Source organism: Pogona vitticeps, chromosome 2, assembly GCF_051106095.1.
Source record: "Pogona vitticeps strain Pit_001003342236 chromosome 2, PviZW2.1, whole genome shotgun sequence".
Classification (NCBI taxonomy): domain Eukaryota; kingdom Metazoa; phylum Chordata; class Lepidosauria; order Squamata; family Agamidae; genus Pogona; species Pogona vitticeps.
The window spans coordinates 18,322,184-18,344,456 of NC_135784.1; the positions used below are offsets into that span (position 1 = coordinate 18,322,184).

Genomic DNA, 22,273 nt, shown 5'->3' on the forward strand with positions numbered 1-22,273 from the left:
CTATTACATAACCGTTGGTCTAGCTGCCTTCTCATTTTACTCTATATCACTTCTCTGGCATCAAATTTTAGAATAATCAATCTTGTTTTACCTGTTTTCCTTCTGGCAGGGAACTCCAGGAAAAGACATGTATGTCCAGAGTGTGGTCAAGGTTTTGCCTGCAGACTGTCTCTCGCTGTGCATCAGAGAATCCACGTAGGAGAGGAGTCCCCGGAAAGTTCAGCATTCAGAGACTGCTTTGGTCAAAGCTCAGAACTTGAGAGTCAGACCGAGCACAGGGAAGAGACCTCCCATCGATGCTTGGAGTGTGGAGAGACTTTCGCTCACAAATTGTTCCTTTCGAACCACCAAAAGCTCCATGCGGCCGAAAACCCATACAAATGCTGGGAGTGCGGGAAATGTTTTGCTGACAGCGCGGAGCTGCAGGTTCATTGGCCCATCCATCAGAAAGTGAAACCTTATAAATGTTTGGAGTGTGGGAAACATTTCTCTCTGCACGCCTCTCTCGTGTGCCACCAGAGAGCCATCCACAGAGGAGAGAGGCCCCATATGTGCTTGGAGTGCGGGAAATGTTTTCTCCACCGCACCAAATTGGTGCGTCACCAGAGAATCCACACAGGAGAGAAACCCTATGAATGCTTCAAGTGTGGAAAGCGTTTTACTGAGAAATCTGTGCTTCTGAGACACCAGGTAGTCCACAACGGGGACAGACCCCATAAATGTCTGGAGTGCGGGAAAGGTTTTGCTTTACCGTCTCAACTGGTCATTCACCAGAGGATCCACACGCAGAAGAGCCTCTACAAATGTGTGGAGTGTGGACGGTGTTTTTCCCAGAAACAGCACCTTCACAGACACCAGAAGGTCCACACAGGAGAGAAGCCATTCAAGTGTTTGGAATGCGGGAAGTGTTTTTCGGAGAAATCTCACGTTACCATCCACCAGAGAACCCATACAGGGGAAAGGCCTTACAAATGTGTGGAGTGCGGGAAGTGTTTCCCTCAGAACGCACACCTTCGTATACACCAGAAAGTCCACGCGGTGGAGAAACCCTACAAATGCTTAGAGTGCGGGAAGTGTTTCCTCAAGAAACCATACCTGAACAGGCATCAGAAAGTCCACACAGGAGAGAAAGCCCACAAATGCCTGGAGTGTGGTAAATATTTCTCACAGTTAGCAAACCTTCACAAACACCAGAGGATCCACATGAGGCAGAAAGTCTATCAGTGCTGGGAGTGTGGAGAGTGCTTTGGCCATCGTTCGGCGGTTGTGACGCACCAGAGTGTTCATGCCGGAGTGAGGATGTTCAAGTGCGTGGAGTGTGGGAAATGTTTTGTTGAGAAATCGAACCTTGAAAAGCATCAACGGGTCCATCTGGAAGAAAAACCCTTTGAATGCTTGGAAAGTGGGACCCTATTTCCTCAACCCCCAGACCTAGGGAGCAATGAGACCGCCCCCAAAAAGAGACCCCATGTGTGCTTGGAATGTGGGAAGTGTTTTCCTCGGAAAAAGAACCTCGAAATACACCAGAGTATTCACACGGGAGAAAAACCCCATAAGTGCTTGGAGTGCGGGAAATGCTTTTCCCATAAATCACAGCTCCGCAAACACCAGAGGGTCCACACGGGAGAGAAACCCCATAAATGCCTGGAGTGTGGCAAATGTTTCCGCGAGAAGTCCTACCTGCATATACACCAGAGGCTCCACACAGGAGAGAAACCCCATAAATGTCTGGAGTGTGGCAAATGCTTTCGTGATAAATCGTATCTTCGCGTGCACCAGAGGCGCCACACGGGGGAGAGACCCCACAAATGCCTGGAGTGTGGGCAGTGTTTTCTTCTCAAGTCCAGCCTCGATGAACACTGGAGGACTCACACGGGAGAGGAACCCAGCAAATGCTTGGAGTGTGGCAAGTCGTTTTCCAATAAATCGCTCCTTCGAAGGCATCAGACGGTCCACACAGGAGAGAAACCCCACCAGTGCCTGGAATGTGGCAAGTGTTTCCGTGAGAAGTCGTACCTCCATATACACCAGAGAGTCCACACTGGAGAGAAGCCCCACCAGTGTTTGGAGTGTGGCAAATGTTTCTTTATGAAATCCTATCTCCACGTGCACCAGAGAGTCCACACAGGAGAGAAACCCTACCAGTGCTTGGAGTGTGGCAAATGTTTTTCCCAAAAGTCAAGCCTCGTGACGCACCAGAAAGTCCACATAAAACGGGACCCTGTGAACGCTTGGAATATGGGACATTATTTTTCACCAAATCAAGGCTTGGTCGGCCTGGGGGAGTCCACACAAGACACAAATCAGATGAACAGCTGGTGTGTGGGAAATATGTCTCCTAGGAACGACTGTTTTGTAAACACTAGCTTTGTAGATAAGCGAGAATCCGATTCGGAAAGTAACCCCATAAATGCTTGGAGTGTGGCAGATGTTTTCTATGGAAACTGAGCTTTCATGTACACCACAGAGACCAAACAGACAGAAACCCCATAAGTGTTAGGAATGTAGGACCTATTTCCTTCAGAAATATATCATTAACCAAACTTTGGAAAGGCTGTAAAGAGGAAATGCTCCATTTATTGATTGATTTTATACTTTTTCCACCAGAAAATGCACTCAGAGAGGCTTGATCACTGCTTGGCATGTGGGGAATGTTTTTCTCAGAAAATCATAATATTGGCATCAGAATACCCAGCTTTTGCTCCAAACCAAGACTTTATAGCATGTGTGAGGATCCATCCAGATTCTCAAAAGCTTGAATCGTGGAATTCTTTCTCATAAAAATCGGTCTTTAATATACATTGGAGAGTCCTCGGTTTTATAACCCTAAATAAGCTTGTAGTTTCATCCTGTTCTACAGTGTTTTGTTGATACAAATACAGTAGTACCTTGGTTTACGTACCCGGTTTACATAATTTCCAGTTTACAAACGAAAATCCATTTGAAATAATGCCTAGGTTTACGGGGGTTTTTTTCGGTTTGCGAAGGAGATTTCCCTGCGCCTGGAGGTTTGTAGCGCCGTCACTGTTGTTACAGCAATCCATGTTTCGTTTTACGAAATTTCTGCATTACGTAACGTTCCGGAGAACGTATTAATTTTGTAAACCAAGCTATTAATGCATAACTTGCCCTCAGACCATAAAACGAAGGGTGGACTATGCATTTGAGTAATAAATGGATTGCATTTAAATGCCAGAGAGTCTGTCCATCAAAAAAGCATAGAAATGTTTTAAGATGTGAATTATTAGAAATGTCACACAAGGGAGTCAATCCTATAAATGCTTCAAATATATGAAATCCAACCCTCCTCAATTTCAGAGTAGAAATGTTTGCAATATATAGAATGTATGTGGATAAAATTTTAAATGTTTTTTTCCTGAAAGGAATAGAAAAAATCCCAGAACTTCATTAGATTCATGTGCTCTTTTCATTTCTCAAAGTTAGGGCTCTTCAAGATAATCTTCCCACTCCCTCTTTCTGGGGGCTTCTCTGTGGCGGAAGTACACAGACTTTATCAGGATTTGCATACAAACATTTTCTTGAAAATCCACTGCCTTAAAAAAAATCCTTAAGAAATCCACATCTCAGCTAGAGCTTCCCTGCCACAGTCCCCACACTTTTTTCGGAGCTCTTACAAAAAGATCAGAGGCTCTTAGTACTGACATCAAATGGAAATGTCTTCCCCTATACAACGTGATGCCAAAAATAAATCAAGCTTTCCGGACAAATGAAGGAGGACTGGGAAATCAGAGAGAAAAGCACTGTATGGAGTGGGATATGAGGAACGTTGTGTGGATAGCATGAAGGATAATGGCAAGATTGGTGCAAGCTATGTGAATCCCTTTGATGAAATGACTGGTACAGCCCTTGGGGAGTCCTGGAGTGCCAGTTGCATACAAGATCATAGGCAATATAGAGAATATTGAGTCTGATGGGTCATTATTTTGTCTGTGTATTCCCTGTGTTTTTGTCTCTGTCTTCCCTATGTTTTTGTCTCTGTCTTCCCTGTGTTTTTGTCTCTGTCTTCCCTGTGTGTTTGTCTCTGTCTTCCCTGTGTTTTTGTCTCTGTCTTCCCTGTGTGTTTGTCTCTGTCTTCCCTGTGTTTCAGGGTGCTGCCATGAGGTACATGTGGTGGGCCACTGACTCGTCCCCACATTTCCCATATTTCACTGCACAGCATCTCATCCCAGCTGCTCTTCGCTGAATTGGGTTTTGCTTCTCAGGTTGTGGGGTCCAGTTGGGACCCAAAAAAGAGAAGGATGTTTTAAAGACAGAGGGAGATAGTAAAGGTGGAGAGAATTCATAACACTTTAGCCCTGAAAATGCCTCAGCCTTGCTTCAGGGACAACGGGGCAGACACTATTTGATTGCTTAGTGGGGCCGTCCCAGCTGCTTCCCACAGAAGAGATGGCTCCCTTCTTCTCCCCTTTTCCATGCAGAGGCAGATAATTTTTTTTCAATAAAATCAGTCTGTCACTGATTTGAGCCTGGGGGTCCGTGGAAGGACGAAAGGAGCAGGGAGCGGAGGGGATCATCGAGAAATGTCTCTCTTCTACGGTATTTGACATAACAAAACTTGAAAGGCATCTCTGGAGACTGCCAATCCATCAGTGTGCACATAGTTGAGAGAAAGGAAGAGGCATGCCAAAAAAATGGCTACCTTGTGTTTTGGTTGCTGTTGCTTGGAAAGACTCGCAGAGAATAGAGTATACACTAGGATTGCGATATCCACGGGGGATCAGTTTCCAGCCCCCCGCAGATGCCGAAAAAAGTGCATGTATCAAACACTAGATTGCAAAGTCTGTGGCTGCCTCTAGTGGCCAGTTCTGCTAAATACACCCTGGAAATACATGTGAATACAGTGGTGCCTCGCTTAGCCATTGCCTCGTTTAACGATGTATTCGCTTAGCGATGAGGTTTTTGGAGCGATCTTGCGCTCCGTTTAGCGATGTTTCCTATGGGGAAATTTCGCATAGCGATGTTCGGGACCTTGCTTCGCTTAGCGATGACAGTTTAGGTCCCCCTGTTTCGCTTAGCTATGTCCATTTTTGCTATTTTAAGTGTGTCTTAAAATGTTCCAAAACTGTTTAAAATGCTTGGGATCGTTAGTGCACCTTGTAAAACCTTGGCAAACTTAATTTGGCTTTGTTCTCAGTCTTCGGTAATTGTTGGTGAATTTTCCCCTCATTGGAATGCATTGAACTGTCAAAACCATTGAAATGCATTGAATAGGCTTCAATGCATTCCAATGCATTCCAATGGGAGAACCGCGTTTCGCTTAGCGATGTTTCCTATGGCGATTTTCGCTTAAGGACGGTAATCCGTTCCCATTGGTTTTCAATGCATTCCTATGGGAAATGGTGTTTCGCTTAGCGATGTTTTCCCATAGCGATGTTTTTTTGGGAACCAATTAACATCATTAAGCAAGCCACCACTGTATATATTTCTTGGGCTTTTTATTTAGTATTTTCAGGCAGTGAATCAGTGGATACTGATCCCGTGGATAGGGTGGTCCTATTGTCATTCATTTTAAGGATATTATCTCTTGCCATCAGAGCAACTAAATGCTCATGGGCCTCTGCGTACCACTCGCTTGGGGACCTCCTGCTTTACTTGTGGCCTCCTGGCCACGTAGTGACGCAGGATGCTTCCGTAGGATCCCCACCGGACTCTTCTTCTGTTCAGCTCTGGATATTTATCCGAGCAACACTGTTTCACAAGGAATTTTGGTGTTCTGGCCTTGTCTCGAGCGTGCAACGTGTTGAAGCAGACTGGCAAAGAGACATGACCAAGCGTGCCCCCCCCCCCGAATACTCCATCTGTGGGAGGATAGTGTGAATTAGTGATTAGCACGACATGCAATTTCAGGGCTCCCTCAGTGAATCTTTGGCCCAGTCCTTTTCTCTCAAAACCTTGCAGGATTGTTGAAAGCATCAAGACGGGAGAGTGGCCCTGCATCCTCTCTCAGGCTCATTGAAGGAAATGGGAATGAGCTATAAATGTGATTTAACTAGCTAAATAAATAGGTAGACACCTGATTTAACAATAGCAATTGTGTTGTAACCTGCTATTTTTAAACCGCGGGCGCTTATGGGTAAAATCCAGTGTCATCACTACAAATAATGATAATTCTCTTTAGATCTTATACATCAGCAAGTCTGGCCCCTGTAAAGGAGGCCCAGTGGGGGAATCAAACTCCCAACTGTTGGCTCCACAGCCAGAGGCCTAAACCACTGAGCTATCCAGCAATATCTGATAATCAGAAAATATCTTGTTTTACCCGGGGCTCCCCAAATTTGTACCAGGGGTTCATTGAAGTGGTCCATCAGTCCAGATAGGCGGGGTATAAATCAAATCAAATAAATAAATAAATAAAATTGAACCCTCTGAGGCAGATTTAGGGTTGCTGAAAATAGGAACCCAATGAAGGAGACCAACTGTTGCCTCCAAACCCTTGGCGTTGTTCAGATATGTTACATGTCTCATTATTTACATTTGTTTCTAGGTATGTTGGCCATCGTTGTACAGTACTTAGAGATGCATAAAATACTGTACCCTTGTTTCAAATTGGAACGGGAGGAATCTCACCCATATGGCCTTGTTAACCTTTTTTGTGTGCTATGTTGTATTTATAGTTGAACGTGTGTGGATTTTTTTTTAATTTTTCAAAAATGTAAACCATGCTTAAGCCATGCTTTGAAGGGCAGTATTTTAGAAAATCCTCTTAAGAAATAAACAAATGAAAATATTTCTGGGTCCTCCCTGCCTCATCTCTCTCTAACCCCATCGGTTCTGGTCAAAATTTGTTCCTACTTTGGGTGCGAAAAAAAAGGGCGGAAGCAACTGGTGCGTCTTTCGTTCTCTCCCTCGTGATGAAAGAATTAAGGTCGCTAAGTCAGATCGGTTGATGGGGGACTCCTGAAGATTTTTTTAAAAAATCATAGAATAATGGAGTTTAAATGGGGTCTATAAGGCCCTGGAGCCCAGCCCTCCCTGTTCAAGGCAGGAATCAAATCAAACCGGATCTGACAGAGGGTGGCCCGGTTTTCTCTTGAAGGCCTCCAGTGTCGGAGGGCTCGTCCCCTCCTGAGGTCACTGATTCCCTTGTCGTACTGCTCTAACAGTTAAGAAGTTTTTCTCTGATATTTAGGCGAAATCTGACTCGCTGTCGCTTGAGCCCGTCTCTGCGTGTCATCTAGTCGAGATGTAACTTAGGCCAGTGTCACAGTGGCTGAATCAGACCCCCCCCCCCCAAGAAACAGCACAGCTAGCACACGAATTTTAACCGTGCAAAGGCACTCCTGGGCACCCCTGAAATCTGGGCACCCCAGCTCAGGGACGGATCCAGGAGTCTTTGCCCGCTGGTGCACCTGTGCTTTCAGAGAGTGTAAACGTCATCCAGCATAGGCTGCGTCCCCTATTCCTTGATCTGCCTTTCCACTGACTGGGAGCACCTCGGTCTTGTCAGGATTAAGCGGCCGTTTATTCACCCTCATCCAGTCCATGACTGACACCAGACACGGATCTAGAGTCGAAACAGCTTCCTCGGATTTAGGTGGCAAGGAATTAGTTTTCATCGGTGTACTGGTGATGCTGACCCCCCCCCCAAACTCCGGACAGCCTCTCTCAGGGGTTTGATGTAGATGTTAGATAACATAGGGGACAAAACTGATCCCTGAGGGAAACCCCAGGCCAACAGCTAGAGGTCCCCGCCCCAGCACCACTCTCAGGGGTCCAGCAAGGAGGACCAAAGCCATCATCAAACAGGAACTCCGAGTCACATCCAAGAGAGACAGGCCAGAAGGATATCCAGAAGGGGTTTCCCCTTCCCTGCTTCTGGGGTGAGCCTCGGGACTGTTGTGTCGCTGGCCCAAGGCCACCCAGGCTGGCTCTTCTCCCAAGCCAGCACAGAGTGGGGAATTGAACTCCCAACCAGATCTCTTAGCCACTGAGCTATACGGCCAGCTATTACAGAGACTACCTCCAAGATAACTGGGAGAGGGCTCCATGTTTCAGCAAAGAAAAACAATGTATTTTGCCAAGCAATGGGTACTGAACCCAATGGATGGATTTATGGCATTTTTCTTCCAAGGGACCTAAGCATAACCAACCAAAATTTGGACTTAGTTCCTTGTCCATGTCACTTAAATGAAACCTGTGCTCCCTGCCTCTGAATTCAGAGAGCTCCGCCTCTCTGCTCGGTGTCCCTTTACCTCTCTTTTGTGTGTTGGAAGTCATCTGTTGAAGTCTTTTGCTGAAAGCAGTCACATTCGTCAGTTTGCTGTTCAATTTGTTCAATGGTAAGTAATGAATTCTTTTGGTTGTTGTGGGGTTTTCGGGTTCTTTGGCCATGTTCTGAAGGTTGTTCTTCCTGACGTTTCGCTAGTCTCTCTGGCCGGCATCTTCAGAGGACTGGAGTAGGAACTCTGTCCATGCTTGAACAATCTTCAGAACACGGCCAAAGAACCCGAAAAACCCACAACAACCATCAGATCCTGGCCGTGAAAGCCTTTGAGAATACAATGAATTATTTTGCTTACTAATTCCTCGGAGGGAGTTACTAAAGACTGTAAGTGCCAGTTAATGAGAAAAAAGGGGTAGACTAATCTGGGAAGCTTGAAGCTATTCCGCTCTGTAAATCCCTGCACATCCACTAAAAATTAAAAAAACTGTAACAGTAATCCTACTAGCTTGGGAAATGATAAAAGGCAATCAAGCATTAGGAGAGTTAGAAGGATTCAGAAAGGGCTTTAAAATCTGGGATCTATCGTCCCACTGTCCATAACACCTGCCCATATAAAGCTTAGTTTTCAGTGGCAAAATGTAGGATAATTTCCTATCGCATACCTTTTACATGACATGGTGAGGACAGGAAATGCCTCCTCTTTCTGTTCTTAGGTGCTATAAAGCTGCCTCTGATTTATACGGACCCTATGAATGAGTGACCTCGAAAATGTCCCCTCTTCAACAACCCTGCTCAGCTCTTGCAGACTCAAGCCTTGTTGTGGTTTCATTTAGGAAGTCCGTCCCTCTCGTATTGAGTCTTCCTCATTTCCTGCTGCCCCCCACCTTTCCCAGTATCTTTCCCTTCTTAATTTGTAGCCGTTCACAGTTGAAAGTTATGCTGCTGGTGTCACAGCGGCAGAAATACACAACAGTATTCTGGCTCCTAGGTAGTTAAATATACTTCTATCACAACGTGGTCCTTTATCTTCAAGTACAGGTGTTCGGCCTTAAAGTAGCCTTAATGAATAACAGTTTGTTTTTGTAGACATACTGTAGATGGACTGAAAGGCAAAAGTGCCTAAAGCCTCTGAACACCAGACTTTGGGAAAATATTGCAGTTTCTGGTCAGATTAATTCAGACAGCTAACGGAGGTATGAATGTATTGTTTGTTTATTTACATTTCCCCCCCCCCCGTAGGAGACTCAAGGCAACTCACAACCACTAAAACTATGTAACAAACAACTGTTTTGAAAATACAATATAAATCTCGCTTTAAAAAAAGACGATTACATATATAAAGATTTTTTTTAAAAAATCAAAATTAAAAACCATTAAAAAAAAACATTTTAAACATTGAAAATTAATAAACAAGCACTCTTATGGCCTAAAAGCAGAAGGGACTCCAGGAAGACTCATATTCTGGTGATGCAATTCTTCGAAGAACCTGGACCTTGGATATACAGGGCTTTATGGGCAAGAGAACCAATACTTTGAATTGGGACCGGAAACAGACCGGCTGCTAGTGTGAAGCTGTTTTAATAAGGGAGGTTATATACTTCCCTATAGCATTTTGAACCAGCTAGAGTTTTCGAACACTCTTCAAGGGCAGCCCCATGTAGAGCGCATTGCAGTAGTCTCAGCAGGACGTAACTAAAGAATGTGTGGCCAGCTCAGACAAGGAACAGGCGCAGGTGGTGCACCAGCTTTGTGTCAATGCATACCCGGCCACTGCCGAAATGTATGCATCGAAGCTCAGGTCCCGAGTTCAGGAACACACCCAAACTGTGGACCAGACGTTTGAGGAGGCATGCAATCCCTTTCAGTATGGGCTGAACCCCTATCTCCTGATTTGCCCTGTGATGGACCAGGAGCACTTCCATATTGTCTGGATCAAGTTTCAACCTTTACAGTGGGGTCTTGACTTAAGAACGGCTCGAGTTAAGAACATTTTGACTTAAGAACCACTCTCATAGGAAAATATTGACTTGACTTAAGTACTTAGATTTGAGTTAAGAACTGGAAAAAAACCACGTGGGAGGCAGGGAAAGTGTTCAGTTAACTGTTGGCCAGTGAAAAGGGTGCCTGTCTGCTTCCTCTCTCCTCCCAGCGTTTAGAGAGTGGATTGGGAGACAGTCTTCGGACTGCCTGGTACTGTCCTGCCTGGACTGTCTTTTCCCTGCCTTCCCTGAACCTTTCTTGACCTAAGAAAAAAAACAAAATATCCCCCTCTAGTGGTCAAAGGCGGAATAGCAGCTTCCCATTAGTTTCTATGGACGGAAAGGAGCACATACGGATCAAATGGTTTTCAATGCATTCCTATGGGAAATGCAGATTTGACTTGAGAACATTTTGACTTGAGAACCGCCTTCCAATACGGATTAAGTTCTCAAGTCAAGACCCCACTGTACCTTTTACCTAGCCCTGATCCGGTCCTTCCCTTACAACAGACACTGCTCCAAGTGCAGAAGAGCTTCCTTGGAATCAGACAGGAAGGAGAAAGAGAGTCGGGTGCCATTAGCATGCAGACCACAGTGATTCAAACAGGGCACCGTCAACTTTAATAAAGGGCAATCTCTGTGTGGCCTGAGGAAAGCACAAGTCAAATGTGATTGAGCTGCTGGATAGCTCAGTAGCTTAGGTCTCTGGCTGTGGAGCCAGAGGTTGGGAGTTTGATTCCCCCCACTGGGTGTTCTTATCTTATCATAGCTTTGACTATGTGGACCTTTGTCTAGGTTTGTCATTGCTTTCCTCCCAAGAAGCAGGGGTCTTTTAATTTCGTGGCTGCTGTCACCATCTGCAGTAATCATGGAGCCCAAGAAAGTAAAATCTGTCACTGCCTTCATATCTTCCTCTTCTATTTGCCGGGAGGTGATGGGACCAGTGGCCATGATCTTAGTTTTTTGGATGTTGAGCTTCAGACCATTTTTTCGTACTCTCCTCTTTCACCCTCATTAAGAGGTTCTTTAATTCCTCCTCCCTTTCTGCCATCAGAGCGGGATCATTTGCATATCTGAGGTTGTTGATATTTCTTCTGGAAATCTTAATTCCGGCTTGGGGTTCATCCAGTCCAGCCTTTCACATGATAGCCTTTTGTTTTTGTTACGTTTGGAGAGCCAAGTGGAAACTTAATTAGCAGAAGCATCCAAATCAAAAGGGATTAATTGGCAAACACTGAGGGGAAGGAACCCTCTACTTTAAATATTAAGTGCATTCTGTCACAAGCAAGGTTTTACCCCAAATGCACTCTCTGATGCATCAAGAGATTTGGTTTTTGAGTAAAACGTTTTCCACACTGCAAACAACTGTATGGTTTCTCTCCCGTATGGACTCTCTGGTGCCTCACCAGATGTGATTTCTGGCCAAAACGCTTCCCACACTCTGGGCAATTGTAGGGCTTCTCTCCCGTGTGGGTTCTTTGGTGACTGAGAAGGTTTGATTTATCGGAAAAACGTTTCTCACATTCCCCGCAGCTGTAAGGTTTCTCCCCTGAGTGGATTCTCTGGTGTCCGCTCAGATGCGACTGCTGAAGGAAACGTTTTCCACACTCCAAGCATATGTACGGTTTCTCTCCTGTGTGGATTCTCTGGTGTTTCGCAAGCTCGGACTGCTGCGGAAAACCTTTCCCGCACTCTACGCACGTATAGGGTTTCTCTCCGATATGTACCCTGTGGTGTATCACCAACGCGGAGCACTGTGCAAAAGATTTCCCACATTCCAAACAAGTGTAGGGTTTCTCTCCTGTGTGAACCCTACGATGGTTAAGAAGATCGGAAAGCTGAGGAAAGCATTTCCAACACTCTGTGCATTTGTAGGGCTTCTCCCCCGTGTGGATTCTCTGATGGATGACGAAAGCGGACTGTTGAGCAAAACTTTTCCCACAGTCGGGGCAACGATAGGGTTTCTCTCCCGTGTGGAGTCTCTGATGAATGACGAAAGCAGACTGTTGAGCGAAACGTTTCCCGCACTCTGGGCAATGATAGGGTTTCTCTCCCGTATGGATTCTCTGGTGATTGATCAGGCAGGACTTGTACGCAAAACATTTCTCACACTCCCGGCACTTGTAGGGTTTTTCTCCTGTGTGCGCTCGCTGATGCACAATGAGTTTGGAATGGTAAGCAAAACTTTTCCCACACGCCTGACACTGATACAGCCTCTCTTCCATGTGGGCCCGCCGACGGTTCGCAAGTTCTGCTGGTTGAGAAGAACATTTCTCACGCTCTGAGCAGCTGGAAGCATCTCCTCCCAAGCGGATTCTCTGGTGTTGAGTGAGAGATGCTTTTCGTGTGAAACACCGACCATGCCCCAACCATAAGCCGTTCTTTGTACATTCACCTGCAAAGGAGAAAGTGCACGCAGAGATGAGATCCACTGGGGTCTCCGAGATAAAACCCTTTTTAAAAGCAGATAATGAGAAAAAGAATGGGGTCGGCAGACGAGATCTTCTAAATCAGCTTTGCATTTAATTTTCATACAGCGGATAAGGACATATCAGGGTACGGACAACATAGCCAAAAAAAAAGTGAATTTGCTCCTTGTGAAATCATACCAAGGAATTCGGGTTTCCCTGGGTCTGTCTGAATTAACTTGCCACACAGGGAAAGGAGAAAATTGGTTACACAGCCTTGTTTGAAGCTTTTTAACACAGATCTTCTGTAGCCCTATAGGAGGTGCAGCTACAGAACTACTTAACAAGTTGTAAACAAGGCTTTTTAGCCAATGTTCTCATCTAGTTTCCTTCCTTCCTTCCTTCCTTCCTTCCTTCCTTCCTTCCTTCCTTCCTTCCTTCCTTCCTTCTCTAGCTGCCCTAACTCAACAGCACTGTACTGAGGTGTTTAGAAAAAGAAAAAAACAAACAAACAAAAAGACAATACATATTCTCCCTGGAGGGGAATGGTGGAGAAAGAAGCATCATGCTTTTCTGCATGACTGGATGGTTAAAAAAGTGGGGGCAAAAGCTACGGATTGAAGGAGGGGAACACTCCAGGCTGATTCACATTTCCTTTTGTGTGACGAAATGCAAATCAGTCTGTCCCAATCCTGTAGCATTTCCCACATTTTTAACCCACGTGTCACACCCGTGGTCTTCCAGAGTCATGCGTTGCTGTCATGGGAATAGCTGTAAACCCTGCTCCAGATTCCACTGGCATCTCATGGAGACTTGCTCTAAATTCAGCAGTGAGCGCAAGCGTTTGCTTTAGTACAAAGAGCTGTGTGACTTGGCGCAGCCGAGTAAAGGCCTACGCTACCTTCTGATCTTGTGGCAATCCACCTCTGAAATTTACACTGATCGTGTGATGCTGGCACAAAACCACAGAAAGGCTTCTGATTTCCTTCAACATTGAGGACAGTGTTTCAATTCCCTACAACTTTTTCTGCTTGTGCATTTGTTTCCATATGTGTGCTTGCATACAACTGAGAGAGAGAGAGGGTGTCACATGTTTTTAAAAAATACCCTTAGTGGCCAGGTTCTCATCCTGCATGCATGATCTCAACATCTAAAAGCCAAATCAGTTCTCAGACTGAAGTGGACCAGGAGGTGAGGGGTCGGTGTGAAAGGCCTCCCTGAAAATTAGTGTTTTTAACTGCTTCTGAAGTGCGTGCAGAGTGTCATACCCCGGGGAGCTGGTGCCACCACCGAGGTTTTACCTTGGGAAACACCTTTGAATCCCAACCTATGTGGGTAATTCTGCAAGAGTAAGGAGGTGACACTGGAGACCAAGATTAAGGTCATCCACACTCTTGTCTTTAAAATCAAGTTGTTTGAAATGTGGAGCTTTGAAGAAGTTTTAACGCTCACTTACAAGGCCCTAAAGGGTTTGGGACCTCAATACTTGGCGGAACGCCTGCTCCCACCAAGATCTACCCAGACCACCCGTGTGAGCCAGGAAGTGAGGCTGAGGAGCCTGACGCCGAGGGAGGCCCGGAGGGAAAAGACTCGAAACCGGGCCTTCTCGGTGGCGGCTCCTTGCCTTTGGAACAATCTCTTTCCTGAGATTCGCGCAGCCCCTACGCTGGGTACATTTAAAACTCAACTAAAAACATGGCTTTACATCCAGGCCTTCCCTCCTGCCAGCATTTAATTTAATTTTCTTTCTCTTGGCTATCTATCATTTATTATCTTTTGGAATGTTCTGTGGGTAACGATGTCAATGGATTTATATTATTTTAATTGTATACATGTTTGTTAGCCGCCCAGATGGGCGGGATATAAATCAAATAAATCAAATAAATAAATCAAATAAATAAATCAAATAAATAAATAAATAAATAAATAAATAAATAAATAAATAAATAAATAAATAAATAAAAAAAATAAAATAAAATAAAATAAAATAAAATAAAATAAAATAAAATAAAATAAAATAAAATAAATAAATAAATAAATAAATAAATAAATAAATAAATAAATAAATAAATAAGATACCCTCGACTGCCGGAAAGACAAACAAGTGGGTCCTAGATCAAATTAAGCATGAACTCTCTGTCAAGGTAAACATGTTGAAACTGAGGCTGCCCTCCTTTGGGCCCATCCTGAGAAGGCAGGATTTTCTGGAAAAGACCAGAAAGGTGGATGGCAGCAGGAAAAGAGGAATACCCAATACAAGATGGATTGACTCCCTCAAGGAAGGCACAAGCTTGAGGTGGCAAGAGCTGAGCAGGGCAGTGGAGATCACTCATTCATGGGGTCACTATTGGTCAACGGTGACTTGGGTGGTGTAGATCCCGTACTAGATTATTTATTTATTTATTTATTTATTTATTTATTTATTTATTTATTTATTTATTTATTTATTTATTTATTTGATTTATACTCCACCTATCTGGACTACCAGTCCACTCTAGGAGGCTTCCAACATAAGATAAAACAATAATTGTCCGAAACCTTCCAGATCAACTCCTTACCTCCTGTCAGCGTTTATCTGAGGCAGAAACATAACATACCGGCTATTTCTCCACAATTCCGCCCCCCCAAGAGGTTTTGGACCTTGTTTATTTGAAGAGGGTTCCATTTCAGTTCATACCCAAAGACCTTTAAAACTGTTTCTCGAAAGCAACCTTTGTAAGTAAATTAGAGTGAAAAGTTCTTAAAGTTCATTAAAAGTTATTCTTCAATAAATTACACTTATTGTCATGAAATGTTGTTGTTGTTTTGTGCCAATTCGCCTGCAACTTAGGGCCACCCTTTCCTTGAAGGAGCAACCTCCAAAATGTCCTGTCGTCAACAGCCTTGCTTGGCATTTGCAGACTTAGGGTTGTGGTTTCCTTTAGAGAGTCAATCCATCTTGTATTCGGTCTTCCTCTTCTCCTGGTGCCTCCCACCTTTTCCAGCATTACACAGTTTTAGACAATCGCTAATTTTTTTGGGGGGGGGGAATGGGTGACAGTCCATTGCCTTACCATCATCCTTCTTTTCCCCCATAAGCCCAATGGAGGGGGCGGACTTCTCTGAGCACTGAGAACCAGCCACCCACAGGTCTTCCCCTCGTTCTAGCCGGGAGACGAGGTCTGGCTTGAGAAGCGGCGGTCCTTCTAGAAAAGGAAGCGAGAACAAGGAAAGCTCATGGCGACAGTTGCCTTTGACATGTTTCAGACAAACACACAGTTTTCTTGGACTTCCTATGTCTACGGAAGGACCCTCTTATCCGCTGAACCGGTATCTGCTGATTCACTTATCCATGGTCTGAAAATAATAAAAATTTTAAAAGAAAAAATTCGAAACATTTATTTCTAAAGGTGAAGTTATGAGAAGTGACCACTATATGGAGGCAGAAACTATACTATGTATATAGCATAAAATAGTATTTGCTATAATCTGCATTTTTCAGCATCCGTGGTGGGCTCTTGGAACTAATTGCCTGGAGAGAAGGGGGGTGCTACTGTATTTGTTTACCATTTCCTGCACGGCCATGGCTTCACTGTAATGTTTGCTATTTTCTCCAATACAATCGTATTTTAATTTTCCTGTGTGCAGGGAAAACTCCCACATGAACTACTCTGCATGGATGGGACATGGTCTGCCCAGTCTATGTCAAGTGCCAGGGTTCAAAGCTCCCTTGCGGGTTTCTCTCCGAACATGCGTTGTGTTCTGAAAGCCTACCACATCACACACAGCATGCACACACAAGCGAACGGCAGATCTTCTTAAAGTTAATGCCTCATAATTGCCCTTGAACCTTCACAGAACTAAACAAAAACTGGAATCTCCTTTCAACAGAGGAGCGACTGTCACATAAATCTAAAAGAGACTGCACAGCATTTTTCTGAAATCTGGCTCCTGATCGACCTACCCAGTGAGGCCACGTTTCCAAAATTCTCCAGCATGACTTCCTTGTACAGGGCTCTCTGGCCAGGGTCCAGCAGGACGGCCTGCTCTTCTGTGAAATAGATGGCCACATCTTCAAACGTCACTAAAAGCTCCTGCAGGAACCAAGAGAAAGCATTTTTTTTTACATTTCCCCTCTCTCTCAAAACTTGATCAGCACGGATGGACATCTGCTTTCCTGGGGGCCCAAGGGTATTTATTTATTTATTTAATTTATATGCCGCCCACACTACCCAAAGGCCTCTGGGTGACTTACAACATTTAAAATACAATAAAAATTCAACATTTAAAATACAATTAAAATATATATATAAATTGTATGTCACAACCACTGCTGAAGTTGAAATCATATTAATGTTCCAGATATAGGCGATTTAGGCAGGTTTCCAAGACCGAAAAATCAGACTTGCAAATGAAGCCGTGTTCAGCTCTTGGAGACCAGCCACAAAACAAGGGAAGCTGATATGCAAACGACAGGAAGTCAGAACAGCTCCATTGCTGGCCGTCAGATGCTTTCAGCGGTTAAGGAATTTTCTCTTCCAGTGGTGGGCTATCTGTAATGTAAAGTTCACCTCTAAACTACTCTCTCCTGTCTCAGACTAGGCCAGCTTCCTATAACCTCACGGCCCCTCGATGTGTTGGACTACACCACCCATCACCCACAGCCTGCATCGGGCCGCTTCAACAGAAGATTTCAAGATTTAGACCTTAAGTAGTTAATGAATTAAGTCTCCCAAGGTGCCAGATTTCTCCATCAGGTCTACAAGGGATGAAAACAATAACTGATTCATTCATTATTCTATATGGCTTTTACCGTCCCCTCAATTAATTCAAGATAGGGATGACTCTTCTATTCCCCATGTCTGTCCTCTGTGAGGAAGGCGACAGTGAGTGGTTCAAGGTCAGTAGTAGTTGTCCCCGAGCTGACACCCACCATAGGACTGGACTACAACTCCCATTACTTCTGTCTCTTTGGAGCATGCCAGGTTTGAATAATCCTGGATGCCATATTATATTTGTCACTTATTCGGGTCACTTTCCACTATGTTAAAATATCACAAGTCCTGCTGGCTAGGGGGGGTTCTGGGACCTGTCCTCTAGAAAAAAGTTACTTTTTTCAAACACTGGGCTCAAGGTCCACAGGTCCCACCTTTCAAAGCCCTGCCCACTTTGGAAACGCTATCTACTCGGTGGTGGCCCCTTCCACTTTGGGAACTCCACCCACTTGGCCTGTGGCCCCGCCCACTGTTAGAATGCCACGCCCCCAACACGTCTGAATTAAAGTAACGCCGTCTTCAATCGGAGAAACGTTTCCCTTCCAAGGGGGTTGAGGCTGGGCTGGGGAGCTGAGCCTCAGCAGAAGCCCAAAGTACAAAAGAAGATGGCCGGGTCGGCCTACCCCGCAGGGCAGGTGGGCGACTCTCTTTACCCAGATCACCAGGAGTTCCACGAGAATTTCGTACCTCTGCTGGTTCCCATGAAGCTCCTCCCTTCCCCCTGGAACGAGGGGACGAGGTAGACTTGGGTGGAAACGCCATTGTGCCCTCTCTGGGGCTAAAAAAAAAGTCAAGAAGAAATATTAGAAACAAGAAACTATAATTATAACTATATTATAGTTATAGCCCCCCCACAGCCCTTCCAACAGAAATTCGGCTGGCACCCTCGCTGGGTGTTTTTAAAAGCCAGTTAAAAACTTGGCTATTTAAGCAGGCCTTCCCTCCAGTCAGCTAAGTCTTTTTATCTCTTCTTTTCTTATTCTATCCCATCTTGGTAATCCTTTCTTAAATTAATTGTCTTAATTAATATTGCAATTGTATTTTTATGATTATACTGTATGTATTTTATATTGATTTATTTTATATTGTAAGCCACCCCGAGTAGACATGGTCTAGAGGGGCGGGGTATAAATTTAATAAATAAATAAAATAAGAGTGAATCTGGTTGCAGGCCACCTAGTCAGTTTTACGTTCAGGTGAAGATTTGCACCTGGATCTCCCAAGGTCTAAGCTAATACACAGGACAACACACCCTTTTCGCCATGTCTCGGAAACAATGGCTGGTTTAAGATTTTCGCGAGTTGACGACCGAACGGTATCGTCCGGCATTTCCCAAAGGAGCAGCCTCTTCATGGGTTGGATTACGACTCCCATCATCCTCACTGAAGTTAAGGTTCAACATGCCCCCTCTGCCAAAAACAGTCATATTATTTTCGTTCGGGATGCAGGAAATCCCACAAGCATCTTTCACCATCCCTTCACATCCTCCTCATGTACTGTCTGGTCAAATCTGACTTACGGCAACCCTTTTCAGGAAGACAATACTCGGAAGTAGTTCCCCCATCCGCTTTTTTTGGGGATATTTCTGAGATTGTGCAGCTGGCCCAAGGCTACCCAGGCTGGCTGTTTTCCCAGGAGGTCCAGTGGGGGGAATCGAACTCCCAGCCTCTGGCACCGCAGCCAGAGACCTAATATTCCGCCAGTTCTTTACATCTTACTGCTATATTAAATCACCATTTACGGCAGCCTCACTCAGCCTAATGGGAGGGCTGGCCTGGTGGAACACTAAAGACTTTTTTTAAAAAATCCACTCCGTTTTTGGATTGCTTTAGAACTATTCTACACTCTGTTTTTATTTCACATTGTTATACACCGTTTGATCGGGGTTTTAATAACACACAATGGCTTTTGGTTATTGTCAACTGCTCTATACTGAGAAGGCACTATTAATCTAAAAATAAACATTAGTACATTGGTCCCTTCTCGGTCTCTTTCTTTCTCCTTCTCTGGGAACTGGAAATTCAAAATTTAAATTTAACAAATAAATAAGATGAATAAAATGTGCCTCCCTTTCACCCATTCACTTCTATCACCAAAGAGTTCCAATGAAATAAAAGCGAGACACATGATCTTTACACGTACAAATTCAGGAGCAGGTCTATAAAGGTATCTCTGACTCCCGCATTTGCATCATTAAATAAATTTTCTATGCTTCCTCTCCTCTTTTTTTTTAAAGGGTATTTTAGGACCCTAAAGCCTAAAAATAGATTTACTGTCTTTCAACCCCAGAGGAACCCAGGTAAGTTTTCTTTGCTTTACAGTAAGACATTTCTGATAAAATGGGACAGTCTGAACGCAGCCCAGTTTAGAGAGAATTTTGCCCTTTTGCCTATACAGGCCAGGAAAAAGTTGCCAACTGACCAGGAAAAAAAAGACGAATGCCTGATGTTCCTCTTGCACTTTCCAAAAGCAGCTCCTTGGGTCATTTTTTGGAAATCGGGAGGCAAGTTTTTTACAGCAAGGAAAGAATCATAATCAAATTGCAATAAATACGTTTTTTTAAAAAAAGAACAAGCCATCAGCACCCTGTTGTCCAAAGCATAGGAGCAAGTGATGTTGGCAACCGTAACAAAATAGTCCCTTCCATCTGGCTTTGGCTAAGCCTTCAATTTATACGCATCTCCAGACCTCTGATCACTCCCCAAACGAGCTGTAACCCTTTAATACCATCACCACCCCACCTCGGTTTCCTCCACTGGGAAGAAAACCAAATACTTGCCCAGTAGATGTCCCTTTGTGTTTCAGACCCTGCTTACACCAGGAGTCAGCCTGGTGGCCAGAAAACCAAGCACTGCTGGGAGTTGTAGTTTTCCTGGGCTCTCCTTCTCTTTCCTCTGTGAAGCAAGGCCTTCTGGGAAACGTAGTGCAGGCTCTTCCTATGTATGCAGGCAGGGATGGGATGGTACCCATATAGGCTATAGGAACCTGGGCAAGGCAGCTTTGTTTTTTGAAGACTACAACTCCCAGAATTCCCCAGGAAAAGCCTGATTACAGAAGAACTTTAACGTTGACAATGAAGACACTGAAATAATTTTTTGTATACCTTAATTAAATCATGCATCCAAAGGGAGATTGTAGCAGAAAAATCAAAAGAAGTTTGAGACTAGGAAAGACAGCAAGAAAGGAACTTTTAAAAAGACCATCAAATGGAAGGATGTTATCTCTGGGCATCAAGATAATGATAATCCACACAATCATATTTCCATTAAGTGAAAGCAGGGCAGTATAGAAAGCGGACAGGGGAAAATGTGCTGGAGAAGAGCTTTGCAGATACTTTAGACTGCCAGAAAGACAAACAAGTGGGGCTCAGATCAAATCCAGCCTGGAGGGGAAAATGTTGAAACTGAGTCTGTCTTACTTTGGGCACATCCTGAGAAAGCAGAAAATTGGAATACAGCAGGAAAAGAGGAAGACCGAATACAAGATGGACTGACTCTCTAAAGGAAGCCACAAGGCTTGAGTTTACAAGAACTGAGCAGGGTTGTTGAGAGCAGAACATTTTGGAGATTATTCACTCATGGCATTGCCATAAGCCAGAACCGCCCCAGAAGAAAATGCAATCTTTATTAGTACAGAATCCAGATCAGATTCATTTTTGCTTTTTGCTTTTTGCTGTCCCTTTTTGATGGAGCACATTATAATGGCTCCCGGAAAATATGCTCAATTTAGACACAGCCAGATTTAGGAAGTGTTTGGCCCCTCTGCCTCTACAGCCCAGCCTGTGTTGCCAACTGACCATCAAAGAAGACCCTGAATTTGCTCTTATGTATCAACAGCAGCTTGCACAGTTTTGGAAATCACGGGGCAAGCTCTTTTATTTATTTATTTATTTTTTGCCAGGAAATCACGGGGCAAGTTCTTTTATTTATTTATTTATTTATTGCCAGGAAATCACGGGGCAAGCTCTTAGGAAACCATAATAATTTCCTAAGTAATATTACATCATTAAAAGACAACATTTAAAGCTAAGAGCAATGGGTATAAAGAAGCAGGTTACATCATTAAAAGACGATTATTAAAGCTGAAACAATAAGCATGCAAATAGAAGCTGAAGGAAACGGGTTTAAGAGCCTGCACTGGTATGAAAGAGCTTGCACTGGTGTTCAGCTAGTGGGAAAATGTTTGCTCGGAGAGCCTGCGTACGTTTGCATCAGAGGAGCCACACCGGAGAGAAACCTTCCAGTGCCTCCAATGTGGGCAAACCTCACTGGCAGGACATCAGGAAACCCACGAGGAAGACATCTCTCCTTGTCCAGGAGGTGGGAAAAGCTTCAAGTACCGAAACCGCTTGTAGAAACACAAAAGGAACACGCGTGGAAAAAAGTAATACAATGGGAACGAAAAGCATCTTTTGGTTCAGCCACATTCAGAAAAATCCTTGCAGACCATGGAACGCAAACCAGCATGTGACACACACACCAGCAGCGGTCAGATGGCAACTCTCCGTCATCCCAAGCTAGCACAACCGATCCTTGGGTCTGCTTTGGGTTTCACTCTGAACTTTACAGGAGCTATACAGGGTGCTGAAACTATCAGGGAGGGTAGGCTCCAGTTTCATCCATAACTGCCATAAAGTCTGGATTACCGCCTGGAACAGCATCATTTCTATTGAGGCAAGAGTCCCCATCTACCCCTGACCCTCAAGTTGCTCTCCCTGCAGTCAGCGGCCTTCCGGCCACTGCTTGAAAGACCTCCAGGGAGGGAGGGAGGGAGGTCCTGCCTGCTCTTCCGGAGGATGGTACCCTCGATGGACAAGCCACAGCTGACCCTTGTATCCTTCTCCTAATGTTCAGCCCAAATCTGCCATTTCTGCTACCGTAAAGCCAGGAGATTTAATCCTAGTTCTTGGGTGGCAGCAGAAAAGACTTAAGGTCCATTGGGTCCAGC

At 44.5% G+C, this 22,273-nt stretch overlaps 2 protein-coding genes across 2 annotated transcripts in view; one reads left to right on the plus strand and one right to left on the minus strand.

Moving 5' to 3' along the window:
• The window catches only part of LOC110071158 (uncharacterized), a 21,551-nt gene extending 14,803 nt beyond the window's left edge, over nucleotides 1-6,748 (plus strand). Inside the window, exon 7 of the mRNA XM_072988259.2 lies at nucleotides 110-6,748. Within this exon, the coding sequence (XP_072844360.2) occupies nucleotides 110-2,448 (2,339 nt within the window). The 3' untranslated portion in view covers nucleotides 2,449-6,748. The remainder of the gene's footprint in view (nucleotides 1-109) is intronic.
• LOC110070215 (uncharacterized) lies at nucleotides 2,967-20,789 on the minus strand. The gene is made up of 5 exons (XM_078388167.1): nucleotides 20,106-20,789; nucleotides 18,014-18,104; nucleotides 16,516-16,645; nucleotides 15,626-15,757; nucleotides 2,967-12,559 (listed from the first exon to the last, which is right to left on the minus strand). The coding sequence occupies exons 1-5, from the start codon at nucleotides 20,294-20,296 to the stop codon at nucleotides 11,457-11,459; spliced, it is 1,647 nt and encodes a 548-aa protein (XP_078244293.1). The 5' UTR covers nucleotides 20,297-20,789; the 3' UTR covers nucleotides 2,967-11,456.
• Between the last annotated feature and the right edge of the window lie 1,484 nt (nucleotides 20,790-22,273).